Source organism: Nyctibius grandis, chromosome 1, assembly GCF_013368605.1.
Source record: "Nyctibius grandis isolate bNycGra1 chromosome 1, bNycGra1.pri, whole genome shotgun sequence".
Lineage (NCBI taxonomy): Eukaryota > Metazoa > Chordata > Aves > Nyctibiiformes > Nyctibiidae > Nyctibius > Nyctibius grandis.
In genome coordinates this window covers 27,631,284-27,653,402 of record NC_090658.1, presented here as the reverse complement: position 1 = coordinate 27,653,402, position 22,119 = coordinate 27,631,284, and the positions used below count along the sequence as shown (strand labels likewise).

The window sequence follows — 22,119 nt, the reverse complement described above, 5'->3', positions numbered from 1 at the left end:
TTGGCTCTGCTCATTTACAGAGCCATCTCAAACATGGGAAAAAAACAAGAAACAAAAAACATTTGATAGGTGAATACTACTGGGATCTATGTCTCCAACAAAACGATACCAATCTCCCAAACATGACAAGATTGTGTATCTATGGCCAAAAGATAGATAATAAACTTGGTACTACCCGATCAACAGATTCTTGATCAAATAAAATTAAAAACAGAATGTACAGTAAATTGATTTATGTACATCTAAATGAACCAGTAAATGCCAGGCATCTAAACATATGCACAGATCATATGGATGGCCCTGGCTTTTTATGCTGCATGTGGCTTTTAGTCAAAAAATTCAGAGTTTTAATCTTAATTAGAGCTGGAGCGCTGATTTTGAGCACTCTAAATTTGTAAGATTTAAAGGCAGTGTCTTGGAGCAATCATACACAACTGACATGAATTTAAAAGTAATTTGTAGATAATGTTCAAATTTTTTGCATATTCTTAAGGTTCCAACTTTTATATAGTTCTCACCACTGTTGTCTAGTCACAATCTAAACAGGAAAAAGCATTCCCAATGGGAAACACATTTACAAAAGACAAAATCAAAGGAGACTACATTCAGTAACAATTTACACAGTTTATATGTAACTACTACATTGTTAGGTGAAGACCCAAAGCATTCACCAACTCTACAAGAAGATCTTACCTTAATAGTTTTAGAAAATGTTGAGGTAAATGTATGGATCTACGAATGTACACACATTTGAAACAAGCTTTAACACAGTCACTTAAAACTGGATTTCCACTAATATTGTTCCAGTCTACATTACTGACTAAATCTGGTGTTCTGTAGCTGAAAAGAGTCTGCAAAAAAAAACCACTGAGTAGAAAGTACAATGCACTGAGTGCCACAGAGAGAGATAAATGTTTTCTTGGTCAGGGCACAATAAAACTACATGCTTTGATATCTCAAAATCAGCATAACCGTATATGTACTTTCTATAAACTACTGTAGGAAACTCAAGTAATTCATATTTTTCATGCTAAAAAGTAAAAAAAAATTGTTAGCTTTGAGCACAGCAGCAGCAATGCACATGTACTGAACAAAAACACAGCAGGCTGGTTAGGAATGATTTTTCAGTGTGACATTACAAGGTCGCCCAGCTCAGAAGCAATGCACATCACTCCATGCAACTGAACTTACAAGTTTTGCACCATATGAAAGACTCCTACTTTGTAATTGTGTCACTACAGGGAAATATGTACTGATTTTCAGGTATTTAAGTGACAACCTTCCACCAATACATACACTTTTTCTTATACTGTTACCAGTATTGGCTATTGACCGCATCTCAAAACATGATTCTGGCCTAGACTGAATTTTCATCTTAATTCACGTAAGAATTCTCCAAATTCTATTGGAAAAGAAAAACAATAACAAAAAAAAAAACCAACAACAACAACAAAAAAAAAACCCAGACATGCTTCAAAAGTCCCTTTGCTCTAAATAAACTCAATCCAGAAAGGAAGAATTCCTTTGTTAACCATCCAAATCATCAGGTAAGCACTTGCCCATGCAAAGTAGATTCACTCCTTATCCAGTCTGGTTTATGCCAGAAAATAAATCAGGTTTATAAGGCTCAAAGTAAGCTTTTAGAAATTAGTTAAAATTTGTACCTCACATATCTATATATACACAAACATATATACAAGATATGTAAATGTATACACACACACACCCCGCCCCGTTTGCCACACACTTCTAGTTTGCCAAGAACGCCAAAACTAGAAATCCTGAGGTAATACACTAAATCCTAAGGTGCCACGACTTAAAAAGTCAAAACATTTCTTCTATAAAATGACCTGCCCTGTCTGTCTTGAGCTTCAGACCATTTGGTGTTTTTTAAATGAAGGAATCCCACATTCAGAAAAGATGTATTTCTCTACACCTTAGTTGTTTGAAGCAGCAGTATCAGTGAGTTCTGATGAGATCATGAAGAAAGCAGAGCATAAAGAAAGCTGTATGATAAAACTGAGTCATTTATTATGCATCTAAAAAGCATCCCACTCTTATAGGCAGTTTGTAAGCACAGCATGTTTTTATGAACTGCACCTACTTATGCTACTTTTTCTGATACGTCTACAAGTGTCAGCAACCAAAGTCACTTTCGTCTACCCAGGAGCCAGGGGATAATTTAACAATAACAACAAAACAACCCCACACACAAACAAACAAACAAAAACAAAACAAAAAAAAAAATCACAAACACAAAAAACGACCACCAAACAAAGAAAACCAAAACACACCAAACTTTATAAAAAATAAGACACTCTGTTCTGGGCTACATTACTAATCAGAATGATGTCAAAAGATACAGGGAAAAAAAGAGAGTAAAAATGTATTAAAGTAATACAGGGAACAATTTCAGAACTGAGGGAAACCAAGATTCTTATAGCTTAATACTTTAGAAGTTTAAGTACACTTTTTTGTATGCTTACATGGAATAATATGCAGAGGTTCCAAATCTCTCGATAAAAATTAAAGAACTCATCTCATGATCAGACTATTTGGAAGCCCTATAGTGTCACACGTGCACAGGCATTCTGCAAAAATATTCACCTTCTCCCCAGGCAAGTTAATCAGCTTTTAATAAAATGATCTTATGCAATCACAATCTTTAAAAGGCTCATGAAGTCCTTTCTGTGTGGGAAAGGAATAAACCAAGCCAAGAGAATCTTAAGATAGTTTGGGGTTTTCTTGTTTGTTTTTTTTAAATAAAGGGTATATATGAGAAGGATTCGTAAGTTAGAAAGAACTGAAGATTTCAGAATCAAGAGTTCAGAAAATTTTTCTGAATTAAGGCCATAGGTATATCAAAAGCTTGAATTTGCTGCTTATGCCAAGCAACAAATATAATCTTCTAAGAAATACAAGAAACACTTAGTTCATCCAATGACAGATTAAATAAATACTCCCCATTAACAATCAGGGTGTAGATTTATCGCAGTTATTTGAATAATATCCATAATGGCAAACATGCACATAATGCACAGGTATTATACACAGCTACACTGAGTCCAGAAATCAAGCTCAGCAAGAATTTCAGCATCTTGAAATTGTGTCTAAGGAAAGCAAGAAGTACTCAGTGAAAACACAGTCTCCAGGATAAAAAAAAAAAATAGTTATTAAAAAAAGTACTATGTGACCAGAATCCTTGCACTTATGAAAAAGTAGAGCGGTACTAACATGTAATTAGCAACTAATAAAACTATAAAGAATATGGTAAATTATCCATCACTGGGAAATTTTTCAACCAAGCATGGATGTCTCACTGAAATATACAATTTAATTCAAGCACTGACAGTTTGGATAAGGTCAACAGCCACTGCACAAAACTGTGTGGCATGAATCAGGTAAAAGAGCAATTAAAGAGGTCACGACAATCCCGTAACCAGTCTTCTTTCGTGCCAGGGAAGGACTCTCAAAAACCTGTATTGAAACTAACTTACCAGAAAGATTTTTGAACAGAAGTTAGCAAATTTCATTTTTATTTATTCAAGATAGATATTTGTCATGCTACCATAACTAAGAAAGAACTTTGTCAAAGTAGTAGTTTATTCTTTAACCCTAACAAAACCCCACACAACTGTATCGACCAACTAAATCACCAACATGATAGCAACCAAATATAATTATACATTTGAAATCCTCTTTCCCTTTCACAAATAGCCATCACTCTCTGGAACTTTCCTCCATTCTCAAGCTGTTATGACTTTAGTCAAATAGTCTATGTACAAGCCTCTTTTTACTTTGCATAAATGAGGTTATGTTTTGGGTTTTTTTTAAAGGGAGGGGTGTTATTGCAGTACAGAGCAGCCCAAAAGATTCACACCTGATTTTATTATGACAACTGAGAATGCTTGGCTTATGTATGATTCCAAACACTTGAAATAAAATAATAATAATCAACACAAAAAACCACAACCCCAAGACCGAAACACAGTTATTAGCAAACAAGAACGAAGCAAAGATAATGAAATAGCAAAATGAACCCTGATGGATGAATACATTTTTCTACACAAATCATATGAAGTATCAAATTTAAAAGCAATTACAAATGATCTTGGAAGTTAATGCAATCTTTTACAGCAATCTAAATGTGTTTATCACCTATTAACTCTTGAGATCTTAAGAATGAAAAATAAATTGAAAGCACAAGTCCAATAACCCCGTGCATCTCTCCAACAAGATAACCATTTGCAGATTTTTATACAAGGCACCCATTTCACCACATGCTAAGTTTTATGGTGAATTTTACAACACTGGCAAACAATTTCACCTTTATGATAACTCACAACATTTTTTTTTTCCCACTGTTCCTTCTCATGACTTTCCAAAATGCTGTATTTGGTAATGCTCAAATCTCTGAAAATCCAAGTTAAAATACACAGCACTGAGGCTCAACTCAGCCCCTCTCTGGGACTGGCATTGCTTACAGGAGTCATCTGCATGAATTCTGGGTGCATTCACTGTGTGACATTAATGAAGGAGAGTGTTCAGTGAGTCTGGCTGGCTGCATAACCCTGTTACAAGGACATCTGGGGATTACAGTGCCTGGCAAAACCGCATCTGTAACATGCAGGAATTAGGAAGGAAGGAGATAATTCACTGGAGGGGTACTACTAACCTTACACATTTGAGCAGATAGAAGAGGGAATAGTTTCACATGTAATTTGACAAGTAAGCACTAAGGTAACAAGCCTTGTCTTTGAGACTCAAACTAGTAAATCAGCTTGTACTGTACCACACGCCATCACTCCAGAACGGTGCTGCACTGAGCTGGGCAATTATACCTTCTAAAATACATTCCACTGCAGCAGCACTGTGTCCACAAGGCAGCATTGCCACATTTAATTACTACTACACTACCTGCTTCTAATTATTTTCTAAATCTGGCCCTTTTTTTTGGTGCCAAACCTTATACCACTCCCTAAAGCTACTAAAATGGCACAGTGACATCTAATGTAAAGGCAAAACAAGATGAAGTCTAAAAAAAATCCCATTCTTTATAACAACACAAACTGTATCTCAAGAGAGTTAATGTATATAGCAAAATAAAAAGTATAAGAAGGAATAAAACTATATTTCAGGAATTCAAAAGCAAACAAATTATATCAGAATTATTCATAACTCAACATTACAGACCAAAGAGCTTCAGAATTAGACTTGCACAAAGAAATCTAACCTGCTAAAATAACTGCAAGGCATCTCAACTATAAAGTAGTGGCACTGAGGAAGATATATAAATGAGACGTTTCTGTATTCATAATTGTGAATTAGAATAAAAGTAATCTGAGTAATGTAAAAATAGCAAAGTTAAGAAAAAAGACAAAACAAAAGCAGTAAAAGTATATAAGCAAAAATTAAATAAAAACATACCACACCAGGCAAAATTATTTTATTCCCTTAAATTACAAGCAGAAAGGCAACCAAACTTAGTTTCTTTTCTTGGCTGAAGATGTCAGTAAAAGTTCAAGATCTGTAGCTGCCAAAAGCAGCTATAGATGGTTCAGCCTCCTCCATTCTCTTAAAATCACTTTTAGCTTTCTCTTCTTCCTTCCAAAGGGACTGAACTTTTGTATTTTTACTCCAGAGAACTGATCATCGTTCTCCACTCTACTCTACTGTACCATTTATTTTCTCCCGTAAATCCAATTGTTCCTATCTAGGGGCTGAAACTGCAGGTGGTAAGAGCAAAGGCCCACAGAATGGAGCTACTCAGACTTTTATTGCATGAGTATCTGCTAGCTTTCTACATGGAGATGACTGGCTCGGCAGACCAGTGACAGCACCGAACGTCGCCTACCTTGACTTTAGCAAGGCCTGCAGTGTGTTCCATAGTGTCCTTTAACCAGATTGGCAACATATGGACTAGGTAAGCAGACAATAAGGTTGGAAAAAAACTTGCTGGACCAACAGCCTGAAAAGGGTGTAGTGAGTGGCACAACGTCCAGCTGGCAGCTGGTTACTGGGGGCATCCCCCAAGTGCTCATAGTGGGGTCAGCAGTTTAACATCTTCGTTAACAATCTGAACGATGTTAATTGAATACACTTTCAGCAAATCTGCAGTTGACACTAAACTGGATTTGTTCACTCTTAAGGTATGATGACTAAAGGGAGAAAACCTACTGCTGTCTTCAATTACTTAATGAAAAGATACATAAATAAGACAGAGCTGGGCTCCTTTCAGAGAAATACAGTGACAGGACAAGAGGCAGTGGACAGCAAGTTTCAACAAGGGAAATCCCAATTAGATGACAGGAAAAAAATTTTCTCCACAGCAGTGGTCAAACACTGAAACAGATGCCCAGAGAGGCTGTGGAATCTCCATAGAATCACACAATGGTGAGGGTTGGAAGGGACCTCTGGAGATCATCTAGTCCAACCCCCTGCCAAAGCAGGTTCACTTAGAGCACGTTGCACAGGGTCGCGTCCAGGTGGGTTATCCATCCCTGGATATTCTGGAGTACTGTTTGGAGAAAACTGGAAGAGTACCACCTTCTACCCTCTTTTACAGGACAAGCTAACTAATAAAAGTTATGAAAATTACTGAGAAGCATGGAATCTGGACATTAATATAAGGAATACTTTGCAGTGTATTTTCCTTCTTGTTTCTTCTTAAAATAGAGTTAAGATTGTTAAAACGTCATTAGACTACATAAAGCTTGTTCCAGAATTCATCTGGTAAAGGTCATAGCAACACGTGACAGCACAGCCCTACAGCATTCATCTGTTCTGAAAAGTAGATACAAGTCATCACTCTCCATTTGCCTGCTGTGCAGTGCAGCATGTACTATGAATTCACATGTTTTTCTGGCTTCTTTGTGAAGTGTGCACTGGAGAATCTCTATTGTATTTGCTCCCTGAGTTGTCAGGTGAGAAGACATTTACAATACTTCTTCTGTGTCATCTTCTCTCTACAAAGAGAATACCTTATTTCGATACCTAAATGTCAAAGTAAAGGAAACTGCACAAGATTATTATCTCTATGTTATAGCTGGAGAAGCAGAAATTTGACAGTTAAAAGACTTTCTCAAAGTCAGAAAACAAGTAGCTGAATCAAGCACAGGAAATTAATACAAAAATTTCCAGCTTCTACTTTTTATGTTGGCAGTGAGAAAGACAAGCCACACATTTGCCAATGAGAGAGAAAATACATATGCACATACAAAGTGTTTCTCCTATTGGAGGATATACACTTTTTTGTAGCTTTAGTCACTTATGGTCTGAAACAGCTGAGGGGAGCTGGATGTAATAAGAAAATGAAAATTCCTTCAGAATGCAATGTAAGAGCCCTTGTTTTACCCTTACTACACCCACCCCCTGTCACTGTGCTCTTTCTTTTCCATTCCTAGGTACATCATCCCCCCACACCCAAAAAGAATTTGCTTGACTGCTAAAGAGGGGATGACATAAGTGCTTATATCATTTACAGAAAGAAATCAACAAACCCTTTTTGAGCTTTAGCAAGCCTCTTCCTACATTAGCATTAGGGGAATTTAAAACAATACTTAAAATGCTTTTGCAACATTTAGCCAAACTCAATCATGACTTCTTCACATTTACTGAGGTAAGTTGGGGTAATTTTGTTTTTAAATGCGTGCAGCCATAAACTGCACATCTGACCACTGAGTCACTGTCTCCTTTCCAAACCCATCTGTGGCTTCCCTGGGCAGACAAAACAGTCAAAGTTCCTCTGGCCAGCACAAAAAGAATTAAAAAAAAAAATCTCTTCCAAAGTAGGAACAGACTGACTTTATACCACATTATCAACTGATGCTCTAATTTGCAAGCCAGAGCTCTGAGACTCTTGCCCCTTCCAAGGTTCAGACATGAAGTAACAGGAAAAAAAACCCAAAGGCAGTTCCAAAGCACTTCATGGGACAACCTGGCACAACTCAGTTGTGATCAATCACATCCTTTTGCAAGATAAAGGCTGAAGTGTTCAAGCAGGTGGGCTACTAGCAGGCAACCCACCTCAACAGAATATACAGATAAAAGGTATTTACTTTTTCTTACCTGATATGCGTTGCTGGAAGGGACTCATACTGGCGAGAAAGGAAGAGCTCTCTATGCTTCAACTGATGTTTCTGTTTATCAGTCAAGTCAACCTCAATTGTAGTTTCAGACTCTTCTTCAACTTCTTCTGCAGAGAAGCAGAGCGTAGGTCGACATTAACTCTGTTGCACAACATCATTGCAGCCGTTTCACTTGACATCCCCCCCACCCCTTTGCAACCTCCCTCAGTGTTTCAAAGAAAAGATGAGTTTAACAAGACTACAGTTTATGTAACTTGACAGAATATTAAGTATTTTGAATTCTACGCCTTCTTCTTAAACTCTTAAAAAATTATGCTCCTCTCCTACTATACTACGCATTGATGTCTTTCACACAGCTGTAAGAACAATCCTGACATTACTCATTTCTTTTTTGATCTTCTGTCATCTGTTTTTTTTCTCTGAGGGCGCTTCTTGCTTGCTGATCAGTTCTGGTTTAGATTTTCTATTGCTGATATTGGTATTACTAAAACTTTTACAGAAGTCCTGGGGAAAAGCATACTTTCTATGAACAGAAATTTACTAAAACACAATTGTAGTTTAAGACTACCAAATCGGACTCTAAGAAAACTGAAAAAGTCTACTGCCTTCCATTACGTTAGCCTTATTAGATACTGACAACAACACAGTTTACTCCCATATTTAAAATAAGATTTAAAATTATTTCTATTTTAAGCAAGACAGCACTATTTAATCTAGAAGATAGCATATATATCAGCCAGTTGTAAATTATATAGTTTTTTGAAGGAGGGTTTCAGTTGAAAACTATCTTTTATAGTTACTCTAATCTGAAATCCCCTAGTATTACCTCATATATGATAAAACCAAGGAAATCATTCCCTTTTAAAGATTTAAAGCAACTGTAAATTGGGAACATAAAGGAAGAAATAAAAGTCAATACTAGGAAGCGTCACATACAGAATTAAAGAGCAATGTTTACAGTGGCTGCTAACATGTCATACAATGACAGGCTCTCCAAAATGGCTACCCTGGGATCTTCATGGCCGAAATGTGCCTTCCTAATGGATTCTTGGGACATGTGGAACTTGCATCTATACGTCCTCTAGCTTCCCAGAAAGGACAAAAAGTCTCTGTGAACACTGTATGCAAAAATACACTCTAATAACTTCTCTAAGATTTGGCAATTTTCTACCTACTAAATTACCCATCAGCTGCAAAGCTAAGTGTACTTTATAAAATATGTCTCAGAAATTAAACAACGAAACCTCAGCATTAGGTAGTATTTCACGTAGCTACCTACAACAGATCACCTCATCTGCTCTTCCAACAATAACCATTTTTACATATGATCTACAGACACTAACTCAAAACGAAGTGTGCCTGCATCCTCATGGCAACCACAGTTCTCTCCAAATGCAACACTTTATTATTTTATTTTTTTTTAATCATGCCTGTGTGTAGCTCATTTCACTTCTAATAGTTCTTTCCACAAAAGTGATAAAACAATACTCTCCGATATAACCAACTGCTTCAAATCCAACTTCATCCACTTTAAGTCTGTCTTGCTGTAGACCTCCCCAGCCACCTTCCTTGTTTTGGCACGTTTTGTGGGGACAGAGTAAGAAAAACAAAAATGAAAACAAGACTCCCCCCAGTCTCATCCGACACCCCACAGCCTCATTTGACAAATGTACAGGTTCAAGTCAGACCACAACTCAGTTCAGAATTATTCTGGCATCTATAATACTAACAGTAAATAAAGCTTAAAAAAATCTGTGCAAAGGCAAAGCATTTTTTTAAATAAGCAAGTAACTAAAGAAAAAATAGACATTAATGTTAAAAGGTTTATGTTTCAAGCAATTAACAGCTATGACTGTTTATTGCAGTAAGTGACCATTACAAGCTACAGTTGTATTTCAAAGTTCAAGCATTAATATTTCTTCTTAAAATACCAAAACATGCCAGCGGTTGCTTTATTGTTTTGGGGGTTTTTTTGTTTGGTTGTTTTTTTAATAAATGTACTGCTTGTATTCTACAGGTCCAAAGTTCTCAGTTGGCTATTTATTTCTTCTTTCCTTCCTGAAAAATACCAAAGCAAGGTAACCTTGTGTTATAACCATCTGAAAACTGCAGACAAAATACAGTCCATTAGAAAGCAATTCAGGCATCCAAACATAGGTGTCTGGGACCATTCTAGATTGATATATTCAAAACACCTGACTGCAGATATGACACAAAACACAGGAGAATATGTGGCATTTTAAAGTGGCTGCAGGAAGCCAGAGGTGATACTCCAGAGAGTTTAAAATGGCTTTAGACACCTATGCTCAAGTATCTTAATAGCTCCCTCAGAGTAAGAATTTAAATTAAAAAATAATTTTTAAAAACCCCAAAGTTTTACTCATATATCTATTGTACTAATGTTACATAAGCCAAGGAAGTGCTGATCCAAGAGCCTGAAGCTGAAATTAAATGTCTCTTCCACATATCTCTTAAAACACTCCAAACCTAAATATGAAACAATGTAACTTTTCTTGTTGTATTTTTAGAAATAAAACATATATGTGTTACTCATGATGATCTGACAAGCTCAGTAATAAGTAGAACAAACCATGGCCAGACACAGAATAGTTCCACTCTTAACACAATATAATTTATCACCAGGATAATTTCACAGTTTTCTTCTTCAGCGTTATAATATAAAACCAATCCTAACAGTAGGATTAGCATTTAGTAGAACAAGTAATAGTTTGCCTCAGCAGTAGCACAAACCTGTAGCAGGGAAGGAAACACTGGACAGCATAAAGAAGTGAGAAAACTAAATTTGCTTCACAGCAAATACAAATACAAAACCAATTTGCTTGATGGCAATACAAAGAATTCTGCATCTGAACAAACCTTTAGACAGCTGCTTTTGAACCAGGTTTTTGCACAGATCAGGCCTTAACACCTATTAGAAGAAAAGCGGTGACAAACTTCCAGTACTTTTAGAGATCTCTTCACCTTTCCGACTCAGATTTGCAGCACATGTAAAATTTAATTTGCCATCCAAGGCAAGATTATTCCTGTCAAAAGGAGTGAAATGGAAGGTACCTACAGGAAATCATAAAGTAGCACTAAGCTAAGCACATTTTCAGCACTCAGGAAGAGAAATAAAGCAATGGCTCAGAGTGAGTAAATATTTTAATGGAGCAATATGGTGATGGCATACACAGGCCCATTGTTCCAAGATCAGAGAGAAAACAAAATTCAATTTAAAATTGTTCAGCTTAAAAATATTTTGAAAGTCTTAGGTATGACTACAAAGATGAATACATCAGTTTTTGAAAACAACACAATCCCCTTTAGGCCTTGGGCGAAGTTTAAGATAATGCTGTTTTGTAGTACCTCTCCTGGTTTACAAGAAATATTTCATTATTTAAAGGAAAAATCCTGGAGAGCAAAAGCAGGCATCTCCAGTGAGCTTTTAAAGCTTTAGATCTATTAATTATACATGGACTTTCTAATCAGCAACTGTAAATACTTAATCTGATCCCGAATACCAGAGTGATCTGGTGATACTTTCAGTGGCAGTGCTGCAGACTTACCCTTTCCCTTTTTCCCTCCAATGTAAATAAGACTTAACTGACTCAAGAAGTGGATACTGAGAAGAAACATAATTCTCGCTCATTTTACATATGCATCACTGCTTTTAAAAACATGATGAACTTTTTTTTCCTCTTCCATTTCATTTGTGGGATTCATTGTTAGAAAATGGTGGTGTTAGTGAGCCTGAGAAAAAGAGACAACTGTCCATGCCACCTAAGCTTTGTATACAGTGTCTTTGTTTATAGTTAAGTAGTGTGATGACTCAAGCTTGCCACTAGGAAGAACTGCTTGTTTTTACAACTAAAATCAAAATAAACCGAGGGCAAGTCTCTAGAAACACAACACTCCCATTTAATATAAAATGGTTCAAAAATAACTAAAAAAAAAAATCCTGAAAGACACTTAAAGGTTTAAATGTGACTCAAACCACTCTATAGTTAACCATCAGCTAGTAAACAAGTTAAATTCCTCTAACATATTACTCTTCCTTAACTAAGTCAAAATAACCCACCATGCGTTCCCCTTGTCTACTGCAACAGAAAGTAAGAGAGATTGATTTAACCGCTGAAGGCTGTCTTCAGGGAGAAGGAGTAAATCTTCAGTTTTAAAAGGAAGAAGAAAGATTTCCCTCTATTGCCACCAAACTGCTGACAGCGTTATTTTCAGCTAGAGGTTGGCTGGATCACAGAACCATGGAAACACAAAGTAATTCAGGCTGGAAGGGGCCTCAGGAGCTCTCTAGTACAAACAACTCCTCAAAGTAGGCTCAGCTGTGAGGTCAGTCCAGGTTACCCAGAATTTTATTCAGTTGGGTCCTGAAAACCTCCAAGGACAGAGACCACATAACCTCTCCAGCAACTCAATCATAGTGAAAAAGCGTTTCCTTATATCTAACCTGAATCACTCCTCTTTCAATTTAGTCACTGCAAGAAGTCCAACTCCATCTTCTCTATAACCTCCCCATAGGCCCTGGGAGTCCACCTCTTCTCCAAGGTGAACAGGCTCAATTCCCACAGCCTCTCCTAGCAGGGCAAGTGCCCATCATGGTGGCCTCTGCTGAACCTGCTCCAATTTAGCAGCAACTTCCCTGCATCAGGGGCCTAAAACTGGATGCAGTACCTAGATGTGATGCAACAAATGCTGAATAATCAGGGAGGATAATCACGTGCCTCCAGTTACTGGCTATGCGCCTGGTCATACACTCCAGGATGCTGTTTGCCAACTTGGTTGCCATGGAGTTGCTGTCTGCCAGCACCCCAGGGCCTTTCCTGCAGAGCTGATCCCCCAAGCCCCTCTGTCCTCAGCCTCTATCTCTGCCAGGGGCTCTTTCTTCCCAGGTGCAAGACTTGGCATTTGTCTCTGCTGAATATCTTCAAGTTCTCAACAGACCATTCCGCCTGCTTTCTAGGAACCCCTGACTACCAGCACTAAGCCTCAAGCATATCACCTGGTCATCCCCTCCAGTGCAACGTCACCTGCGAACATGAGGGTGCACCACATTGCCTGCTCCAGTCACTGATAGAGACGGGTCCCCACATAGATCCCTGCAGGACTCTACACACAATATGAACCCTTAACCACCACCCTCTGATTCAGACCATGCAATTAGGTTTTTTGTCCACCTAGTTGTCCCTTAATCCAGACTAATTCCAATTCCTTGGCCTAGTGCGCATACCAAAAACGCTAGTGCTGGTACAAAAAGAAAAAGCAGGAATGAGACAAACTGGGAAGACACGATGGGAAAAACTAAGACCACTCCTTTCAACAGCAGCATGGACCGACACTGAACTAAATCAGCAGTGTAACCAAAAACTGAGGTGCATTAACTTCCTATCTCTCAAACTTAATTGCTTCCAACTTTGAAACCATATCTCAGTTTAGCTGCATCCAGCTTACGCAAGCTTAGATGGAGAGATTTAAATCACTACCACAATCTGCGGAGTTACAGCAGTTCCATTAAGTTTGTTAAAATACCTTTAAAATTGTATTAGAACAGTGTAAATTTCAGTTCAAAGAATGCCACTAAGCCTTACTTTCAGAACAGTTTCTAAACTTCTTTCCTTTCCTGTATATCTTGTTCTTCTATACTCAGCCTGTATATCTTGTTCTTCTATACTCAGCCCAAAAACTATATACATCATAGGTATAGGTATCACCAACGTATTTTAAAACCTACAGATAAAAAGCTGAGAATGCTGAAGAGAAGCAAGTTTACCACACACATCAAAGGAAAGATGGCTGTGCATAAGTCTCTTTTAAGCTTATCTGGTTGTTGCAAAAAAATCAAGTGTGCATTTGGCAGTTAGATGCTACACCAGTAAGAATTATAAATATAGATTTTGGGGGAGAGGGAGTAAATATATTTACTGCCAAATTAAGTACAAAAACTTTAAGTCTAACCATCTGAACAACTCTATTCAGACTGTGAATGAAGAGCTCTCTCAGGTGAGCAGTTGGCAAATTTGCTCATCTGCTGAGGCTTCCTGCCACATGTGTTGTACTGACTTAGTTGTGATATTTAACCCCTAGTGCTGCTGTAAAGCAGTTTAATCAACTTTGTGAGCTAGACTATGCACGGTTATACTGTCAATTTGACTGAGAAAGTGTTTACCAAAGCCGAATTAATTAGTTTTAGTTACACCACATCTGTTAGTACAACGTTCAGATGGTTGTTAGAATATAGAACATCATTTTTATATTTGCTGTTACTATCAGATATGATTAGAAATCTAAAGCACATTTTACACGGTTTATGAGAGGTTTACGGTTTATGCTACATTTAGGTAGCACACTGCTATGTAAAGTGTGAATCTGAGCAATTTTGCAGGTAGAAAAAAAAAAAGACTGATCAGTTGTGTTTACAGGGAACAGGTGTACTTTTAATTCCTATTGGAAAGCACAGATATACACGTGGCCTCAAAGGGGTTATCCAGTTTTCTTACACAATGATCCAGGTGATCCTCCCACACTACCTCATCATTTTTTTCTAAAGGAGGTCACAAAACAAAGAAATAATTACACTGTACAACCATTAAGAACCAATATGCCACACCTACTCTCCAATAATAAAAATTATTTCTAAAGTCATGCAGAAGGTTTTTTTGAGTACTTTCAAGTAGCATGTTACAATAGTAACAATTCCCAGGATGACAAGTCAGTTATAAGCAACTGGGTAACTATCCAATGTTTATCATAGGCCTGTAGCAAAAATATTTAATGAAAACTATCACAGTTTTCATTACCAGAAAACTCCACCTTCCAAAACTTGATGGATGGGTTTTCTGGGTAACTGGTTTTGGAGATTTTTGAGAGCAAGGAGCTCGTGGGTGGAAGGCAGGGAAGGATTACCTTCATACGTAGTATGAATCATGATGTGCTACCTCAGTAAATGTATCCTAATAAATTAAATGTGACATGAATAAATGCAAGAGTAAGCACAATAGTTTTTAACTCTATTATTCAGCACTGCAAACTAGTTTATGACAACACTAAAGAACAGAAGGGTTCCACAGAACCATGAAAACAATGCCATGCAGGCAATGGTGGAAGAGCTAGAAATTCTGTATCATAAACCTCAGCTAGATTTTTCCCCTCTCTCCCCTTTACCTTGTTTCTGTCTCACCTATTCAAATGCAAACTCTTCCAAAGGAGAAAATGACCTGTCACACAAGAGCTCAAAATGTGTTTGGTCATGCGTACACCTGTATGAACTGTAGCAACCTGTTGCAGGATGTGTGAAGCAACAGTCCTGTGCAGTGTTTCTTTAAGCAGCTCATTAGTAGCAGCAAGCAGCAGACTCAAAATTGTCCCACGGACACAGCTATTTGCAATATGATGAATACTATCAATGTTCAATTATCGGGATTCAGTTCATCAGCTCAATCAGAAGCCAATTAGTAATTTTTCCAAAGTGTAAATAGGTTTAGAGCTGTGGTGGGAAAGAAAGTGGAAAGTTCTAGTTCTAACCTCAAATCCAGGCTGGCAGACCACCCCCAGAGCAAAAGTGCACATGCAGAATGTGACACTGCCCAAGAAATCATTTTTTAAATCTACCACCTGGCTCAAGAAATACAAAGGCTATGTGCAACAATGTAACTTGCATGAATAATTATTAGACTTGATTTTGAGAAAAGGGAGACCTGTATCTTCCATTTTGATGAGACTGATGCTATTAACAACTTTTCCCATCACTTGGATTTCCACTATTTCCATACAGATCTCCTGCTCATATCATCTTGTTAAAACAAGATGGTCTTTCCTTTAGAATAGGCAACAGGCATGCCTGATCTAGTTAGTTAACAAGTTGTATAGTTGCCTCTCCTTAACAAAATGCAGTGTAAGTATTTAAAATAAACGTATCATGTAAAAAAACAAGGACACCAAAAATATCTTAAGTTTTCTGTAAGAACCCAGAGTCCACATTTAAGATCTACGCTGGCATTTTCTTTCACTGTGTGACACTGATAACCACAGAGCTTCAGAGACATAAACTGCTTTCTAACATACAATTCTCATGCTCAATAGCAGGTAAACAGCTTCTCAAAATTTGTTGGCAGAGATGTAAGTGCTTGTACAATCTGTGCCTTTTTCCTACCCCTACTCAGAATGGCATATGATTCTGCTTATAAAACACAAATTATTTATCTTCTACAGTATCTCCTTCCAGAAGGGCTGAATTTTGTCTGATTTTTTTCAGGAAGGAAAGAATTAGGAAAAAAAAAAAGAAAGAAAAGGATTTGTATACCCTGTTCTTGAATGAGCTTAACCAAGACACATTAAAGCTCTACACAGGATTTCAAAATGAGAAGAATGTTATCCGAGATAACGTCTGCTCAATGCCAGCATGGTAAGAAAGCTTTTCTGTTTACAGACTTGACGAGACAAGCAAGAAGAGAAGTTCATTCACTCTTATGGTCTGTGTAAGACTTAAAAAAGATCATTTTTTTCCATCTTCAGCTATGGTAGAGATTTATCTTCCAGGGTAGATGATTTCCTTGATGCATGCACAGAGATCTTAAGATCCTGATTAACAGGAACTATACATATGAACCGAGAAAAGTATAAAGAGATATGAATATATGTATCACTTAAAATTATTAAAATATTTTAATTTATTAATTCTGATGCCAGTGGGAAAAACAAACAAACAAAACAGCATAAGAATAAACAATCACATTGTATTAACTAGTCAAATCTTCAGCACATATGCCATTTTTCTCTTTTTTTAAAAAAAAATAAATGGAAATAAAGGTCAAGTAAATCAATGATGTTTTTCGTTTACTCTCAGTACTTTGTTTTGTAGACAACACATTCAAACACCGTGTCTGTTACAGTATCAAGTAAAATATCAAAAATCATCATTTATTCACTGTGTACATGTTAAACATTTGGTATTCTGATCCTAGCTTTTTTCCCTCCTATTAAGAAAAAAAATTAAAAACAAAAAAAAGGAAGAGCATTACGAAACTCTATAAAGCTAGCCACCCTTTGAATGCAAATATAAACATAAAAGCTGTCCATGTATCAAAGCCCTTTTTCTTGTATGATACTTGGCAACTGAGTCCTTGGCCCCTTGAGGCCCTACTGAGAATAGCAGCAGCAGGATTTCACTCCTCACAGCAGAATCATTCAAAATATCTGGCCTAAAGGAACTGTCACACAGCAAAGGGCCACAGCACCCTGTAGGATGAGGTTACAGGTCACTGACCCTGCCAACAACTTCTGCACTGGTTTCAGCCAAAACAAGGCTGCACTTTTAACAGAAGAAACGGAAACATGACTCTCTTCGGCGTTGCATATCACTGTCACAATCCTTCACAGAAAAAAGAACAGACAAATGAAAATTTAAGTCTATCACTGGGCATATCAAAAATGGGAAGACTGCTAATGCAGTTGTGCTGGTTTTTGATAGATGCTTAACCTGTTGTACAAGTAGAAAACACACATAACCTCTGGATGTATGCACACATAGTGCTCTATGCATAGCCCAGCAACTACGCAATCTGCACAGAGAAAACATCTTATGTACTGTGATAAACCTGCAAACAAGTTTTAGATTCAGACGGTGGGTGACAGTCAAAATGAACTACTTAGCTCCTCAAAGTCTTTTAGTAATTTGATAATGTCGAACAGGCTTTTACTGGAAAAAAAAAAAAAAAATAACGCACTTCTTACCAAGTTTTGCTCATGGAAGCGATGTATTCTATGTTAGTACAAAACATCTCTCTGCAAGGATCCTTGCAGAAGCACTTGTGTAGCACATCAAAATCAGAATCAAAGCAGGTTCACAATACAAATCTTCCCGCGTTCAGACAGAGTTACAAACAGTACTCGAGAGGAAAAACAAAGTATTGACCAAACAGACAAATCACATCTCCAAATAGCATGACTGTTCCAGCCACCCACACTCTTGATACTCCACGTGGTTTGGGGCATGTCAAACTCAAAAGGATATGGGCTCAAAGTTACCTTAAATGTTATTTGTGCAGGCTACATTTAACAGAGTTTACAGACAAACCACAGAAGTACTTTACATATTAATCTTATCTGCTGCTTCTACCTTCTCCATAATACCTCACGCCATATATATACTCAGCACTGCATGAATCAGCATGGGTAGGAAGCACTACATTCATCCTCACACAGTGCTCTGCCCAACCTAATAAGCCCCATCTCTGTCACCATGTGTGAAGTTACAGGCAAGCACGAGTATTACCAAGGACAACTATTGCAGACTTCATTCTACTGCATGATATAGATATTCAAGAATTACTGCTGGTAAGCCTTTAAACCATCAGGCCTGATCCCCGATTCGTGCATTTAACTGCCTCTGCATGATGGGAAAAAAAGTCTTTCTATATTAATAGTGAGTTTACATCATTCAGATTTGCAAATGATATAAACTACTGATTCAATTAGACTATCAGAGAGCTCCGTGAAGATGTAAAACGCATATCTAATTGGAGCTTTACAGATAGAGATAACCCAGCAATGTTTTTGTAGTCTAAAATTTATGCCTCAGGTGCTTTGGAACAGTGTGGGTGCACTGGGGAGAAAGTGTTTAGAGTCACTTAAAATTACAAGCCAAAAAACAAACCCAACATAGAACCACCTGAGATTATGGAAATCTAGGAGGTGCGGAACATCGTATTTATCTTCATGAGACAAAAAATTTTGATCAATAGTATCAATTTAGATGTTACTAGTATTTTGGAGGTCACGAAGAAAACACTGTAGGATCATTGGGCTGAACAATTAACAAACATTAAGGAGACAAGTTAGCAGCTGAGAGATGACAGTTATGTGTTTTCCACAAATCAAAAGAAACCCAGAACAAGAAGTATGCATGTACTTAAACTTGACCACGGGCAAATGAATCCTAAGGAACACAGGGAAACAGAGAACGCACAATGCTTTGGCAGTTTTCTGAATGCTGTCTCCTTCCAAAAACTCAAACGTGAAGAATTTATTTTTTGAGTAGAGCTCAAAAAAGTGCCACCTTTTGTACCCCACTGAGTCCCTCCCTACTGAGGAAACATACAAAGTAAATAATTTCAGTAATTAAGTAATAAAAATAAAAGCTGAATTTCAGATATCTATTAAACAGTTTTAAGCATAAATATGAACTGATACTTCGCAGCTTTCCACTCTTTACAGCCAACTCATGGAGTCAATCCAGATTTTGGGTTTAGTTTGTTTTTACATTCACAGAGATTGGCAGCAATGTGTTCAAGCCTTTTAAATTAAGTGTTCAGAAAATAAGAGTTTTGAATTTAAAGAAAAAATCCAGGTACAGCTTCCCAAAATTATAAATTTATTCTTAACAGGTCAAAAGACGAAGCTAGCAGTTGCTAGCTAGTTTGCTAGTTCATGCAAAGATTCAGATGCAGTTACACAAACTAACTGCATAGACTGGACAATATTTTTATGTGTGCAAAATCCTACATACCCAAACACAGACCACATATACTCACGTAAAAAGATGTATTTATGCAAATTTTCCATCACAGCTAAGAACTCCTAATATTATGAACTTAGTTGGCAATCCATTCACTCCATTAAGACAAGATCATTAACATTCACAATCTAACAAGACATTCTGCACCAAAGGAAGAGTCTGAACGGCCACGGCAGTTAGTAACTCTAGAAGATACTTAGAGCTGACAGTAAACTGGTTAATGAGACAATATACAGTAAAGTTAACTACTAATTCTAAAATGTCATTCACAAAAAGAAGACTCAGATATGGTCAGAGGCAAAAAGCTCCTCATTACTGATTCTTTATTGCTTTTACTGCTGAGGAAAAAAAAAAAATTCACAAGTATGCAGTTCTTGCACAAAAATCAAATGAACAAAACGCATAATTTATGAGACTACCCAAAGCATCCTTGAAAAGGATAATTGGGAGGCTTGAGACAAGTTTCTCCTTGGTGACAAGGATGTAATTTTGGACAAAGCTTGCTCTATTTCAGTAAGTTCTGAATTTTTTCCCCCTCTCCAAATAAATTACAACTGAAGGCATTCTCTTAGGTAAATGAAGGAAAACATCATGTTCCCTTGTTTCAGGAGATAAAAAAAGTCATGTCTTCCTCACCAAAAAAAACCAAACCTATTCCTCAAGCTCATTTTCAGTGAAAGTGATAGTTATGCTAATATAAAAATACCTTAGCATAAAAGCTACTCTGCCACTGATTAAAGAATCTGTTATCTGTATCATTCTTAAATGGTCCTCCTAGGGAGTGTCTCACGCACATCACAGACTTCAGGATCCCCAGAAGCAACATAACATACTTTAATTTGCTAGTGCTTAGTTTACATGTCTCTTAGTTGACTGTAAATACATATAACATGTAAAATTCCAGTCTCGAGCAAGAGAACCCACTGGAACTCCTTCTCCTAAACTTTCCCGGCTTACTATATTTAGTTTTGTCTCTGTTCACCACCCATCTTCAAAGCAAACCCAAGTGTGTTCTGATGGCTTGCTCAGAGACACGGACTTCTGAAAGACTCATCTTTTCCTCAAAGAGGGAAAATATGTGAGATCAAAAATAATTTTCTCCTAATTCTTGGATACTCACTGGGCTGGCGGGGGTGCAGCTGGCTGGGTGGGTGGACACTGACGACAGAGCCAGGGACACTAAGTTGCAAACAAACACTAGTTTATATTTACAGAAGCCTTGAGATTAAGAAGGTGGTATCTCACCGAACCAGTTACACAAGTCTGCTCACCCACTCCTCAGGCATATCTAGCAGTCAAGCCGCCTTCTTCCTTATAAATGCTCCAAGAGATTCTCCTATCTTTGATTCCCAACTCTGCCTTTCCACTCCTTAGCTCCTTTCCCTCTTGTCTAACATCCAGAAAAACGGTATCCTTCATCACAGGGTAATATCAACAGATCTGTTTTCTCAACAGCAAGCATTTCTCACAAGTACAATCAAAAAACAAACTGTAACCTAAGAGAAAACCTTCCAAAAGCCACTAAACTCCATGGAAGAGTCACTTACACACTACTGTAAGAGACGCAAATCAATTGAACTCTTGAGCTCTAAAGACTGCTTTTTTTTTTTTTGCGCACACATGACCATAAATAAGACCCAGAAGGTTTTGTTTCTGTTTTATTTGTATCAAGACCAATGCCATACACTGATGATCTTTTCATACAAAGAACCACCTGCTAAACAGGCAGCTCTTTAAACTTCAATTCCCTCAAAAGAGTAACTAAGAACTCTCTATGCCTCTGAGCATCCTTTCCTGCAGGATGGATCTCAATCTCTACTAGCGCTACCAGTAAAGCAAATAAACTGTCTTAATTCATTCCCTGGAAGTTGTACACAGCATACAACAATATAAGCATTCACCATGTTAAAAAGAAAACCAGTATTAATTATTTCAACATTTAAAATTAGGAAGGTGGAGAAAATGGGTTTGTCTCTCACATTCGTTTGACAAAAGGTGCTTCTAACTAAACATAGGCTGTGGGTACAACAGGTGTTCAAGGGAACTAATGGGACCAAAAAAAAAAGCCAATTTAAGTTTTCAAATAAAATCTCCAGTCAAAAGATACTTTTTATGTTAAGACATATGATTTGAATTAAGTAACAGGAGAAGTCTCTCATTGTAAAGTGATTTTTCAGAAAAGGGACTGTGATTAAAGAAACATCGTATCCTTTCTGAATAACAGCTTTTTAGTTTGATGTGTAAGAACTACTATGATGAAAAAGAACCACAACAAAAGAAACAATCACCAAGTTTTTGGGTGTGTTATCATCTGATTGGACAAAAATAACCCAGTAATACTACATTAAAAATATTCTGAATTATACTGAATCAAATATGTAACTAAGAGAAAAGAACACTGAACAACACAGAGTATTTTAGGCATTTTACTCTGGAGTTCTTTATTGAACCCTCAGGGTCTCCACACACACATAATTTTTTTCTTATAGACTGAATATCTGAATTGCC

The 22,119-nt window shown here is 37.2% G+C and overlaps 1 protein-coding gene across 1 annotated transcript in view; it reads right to left on the bottom strand.

Annotated features, from left to right (window-relative positions):
* Positions 1–22,119, bottom strand: part of MTA3 (metastasis associated 1 family member 3) — a 144,589-nt gene that overhangs the window by 112,100 nt on the left and 10,370 nt on the right. The window contains exon 4 of the mRNA XM_068398164.1: positions 8,068–8,194. Coding sequence (XP_068254265.1) covers positions 8,068–8,194 — 127 coding nt within the window. The remainder of the gene's footprint in view (positions 1–8,067; positions 8,195–22,119) is intronic.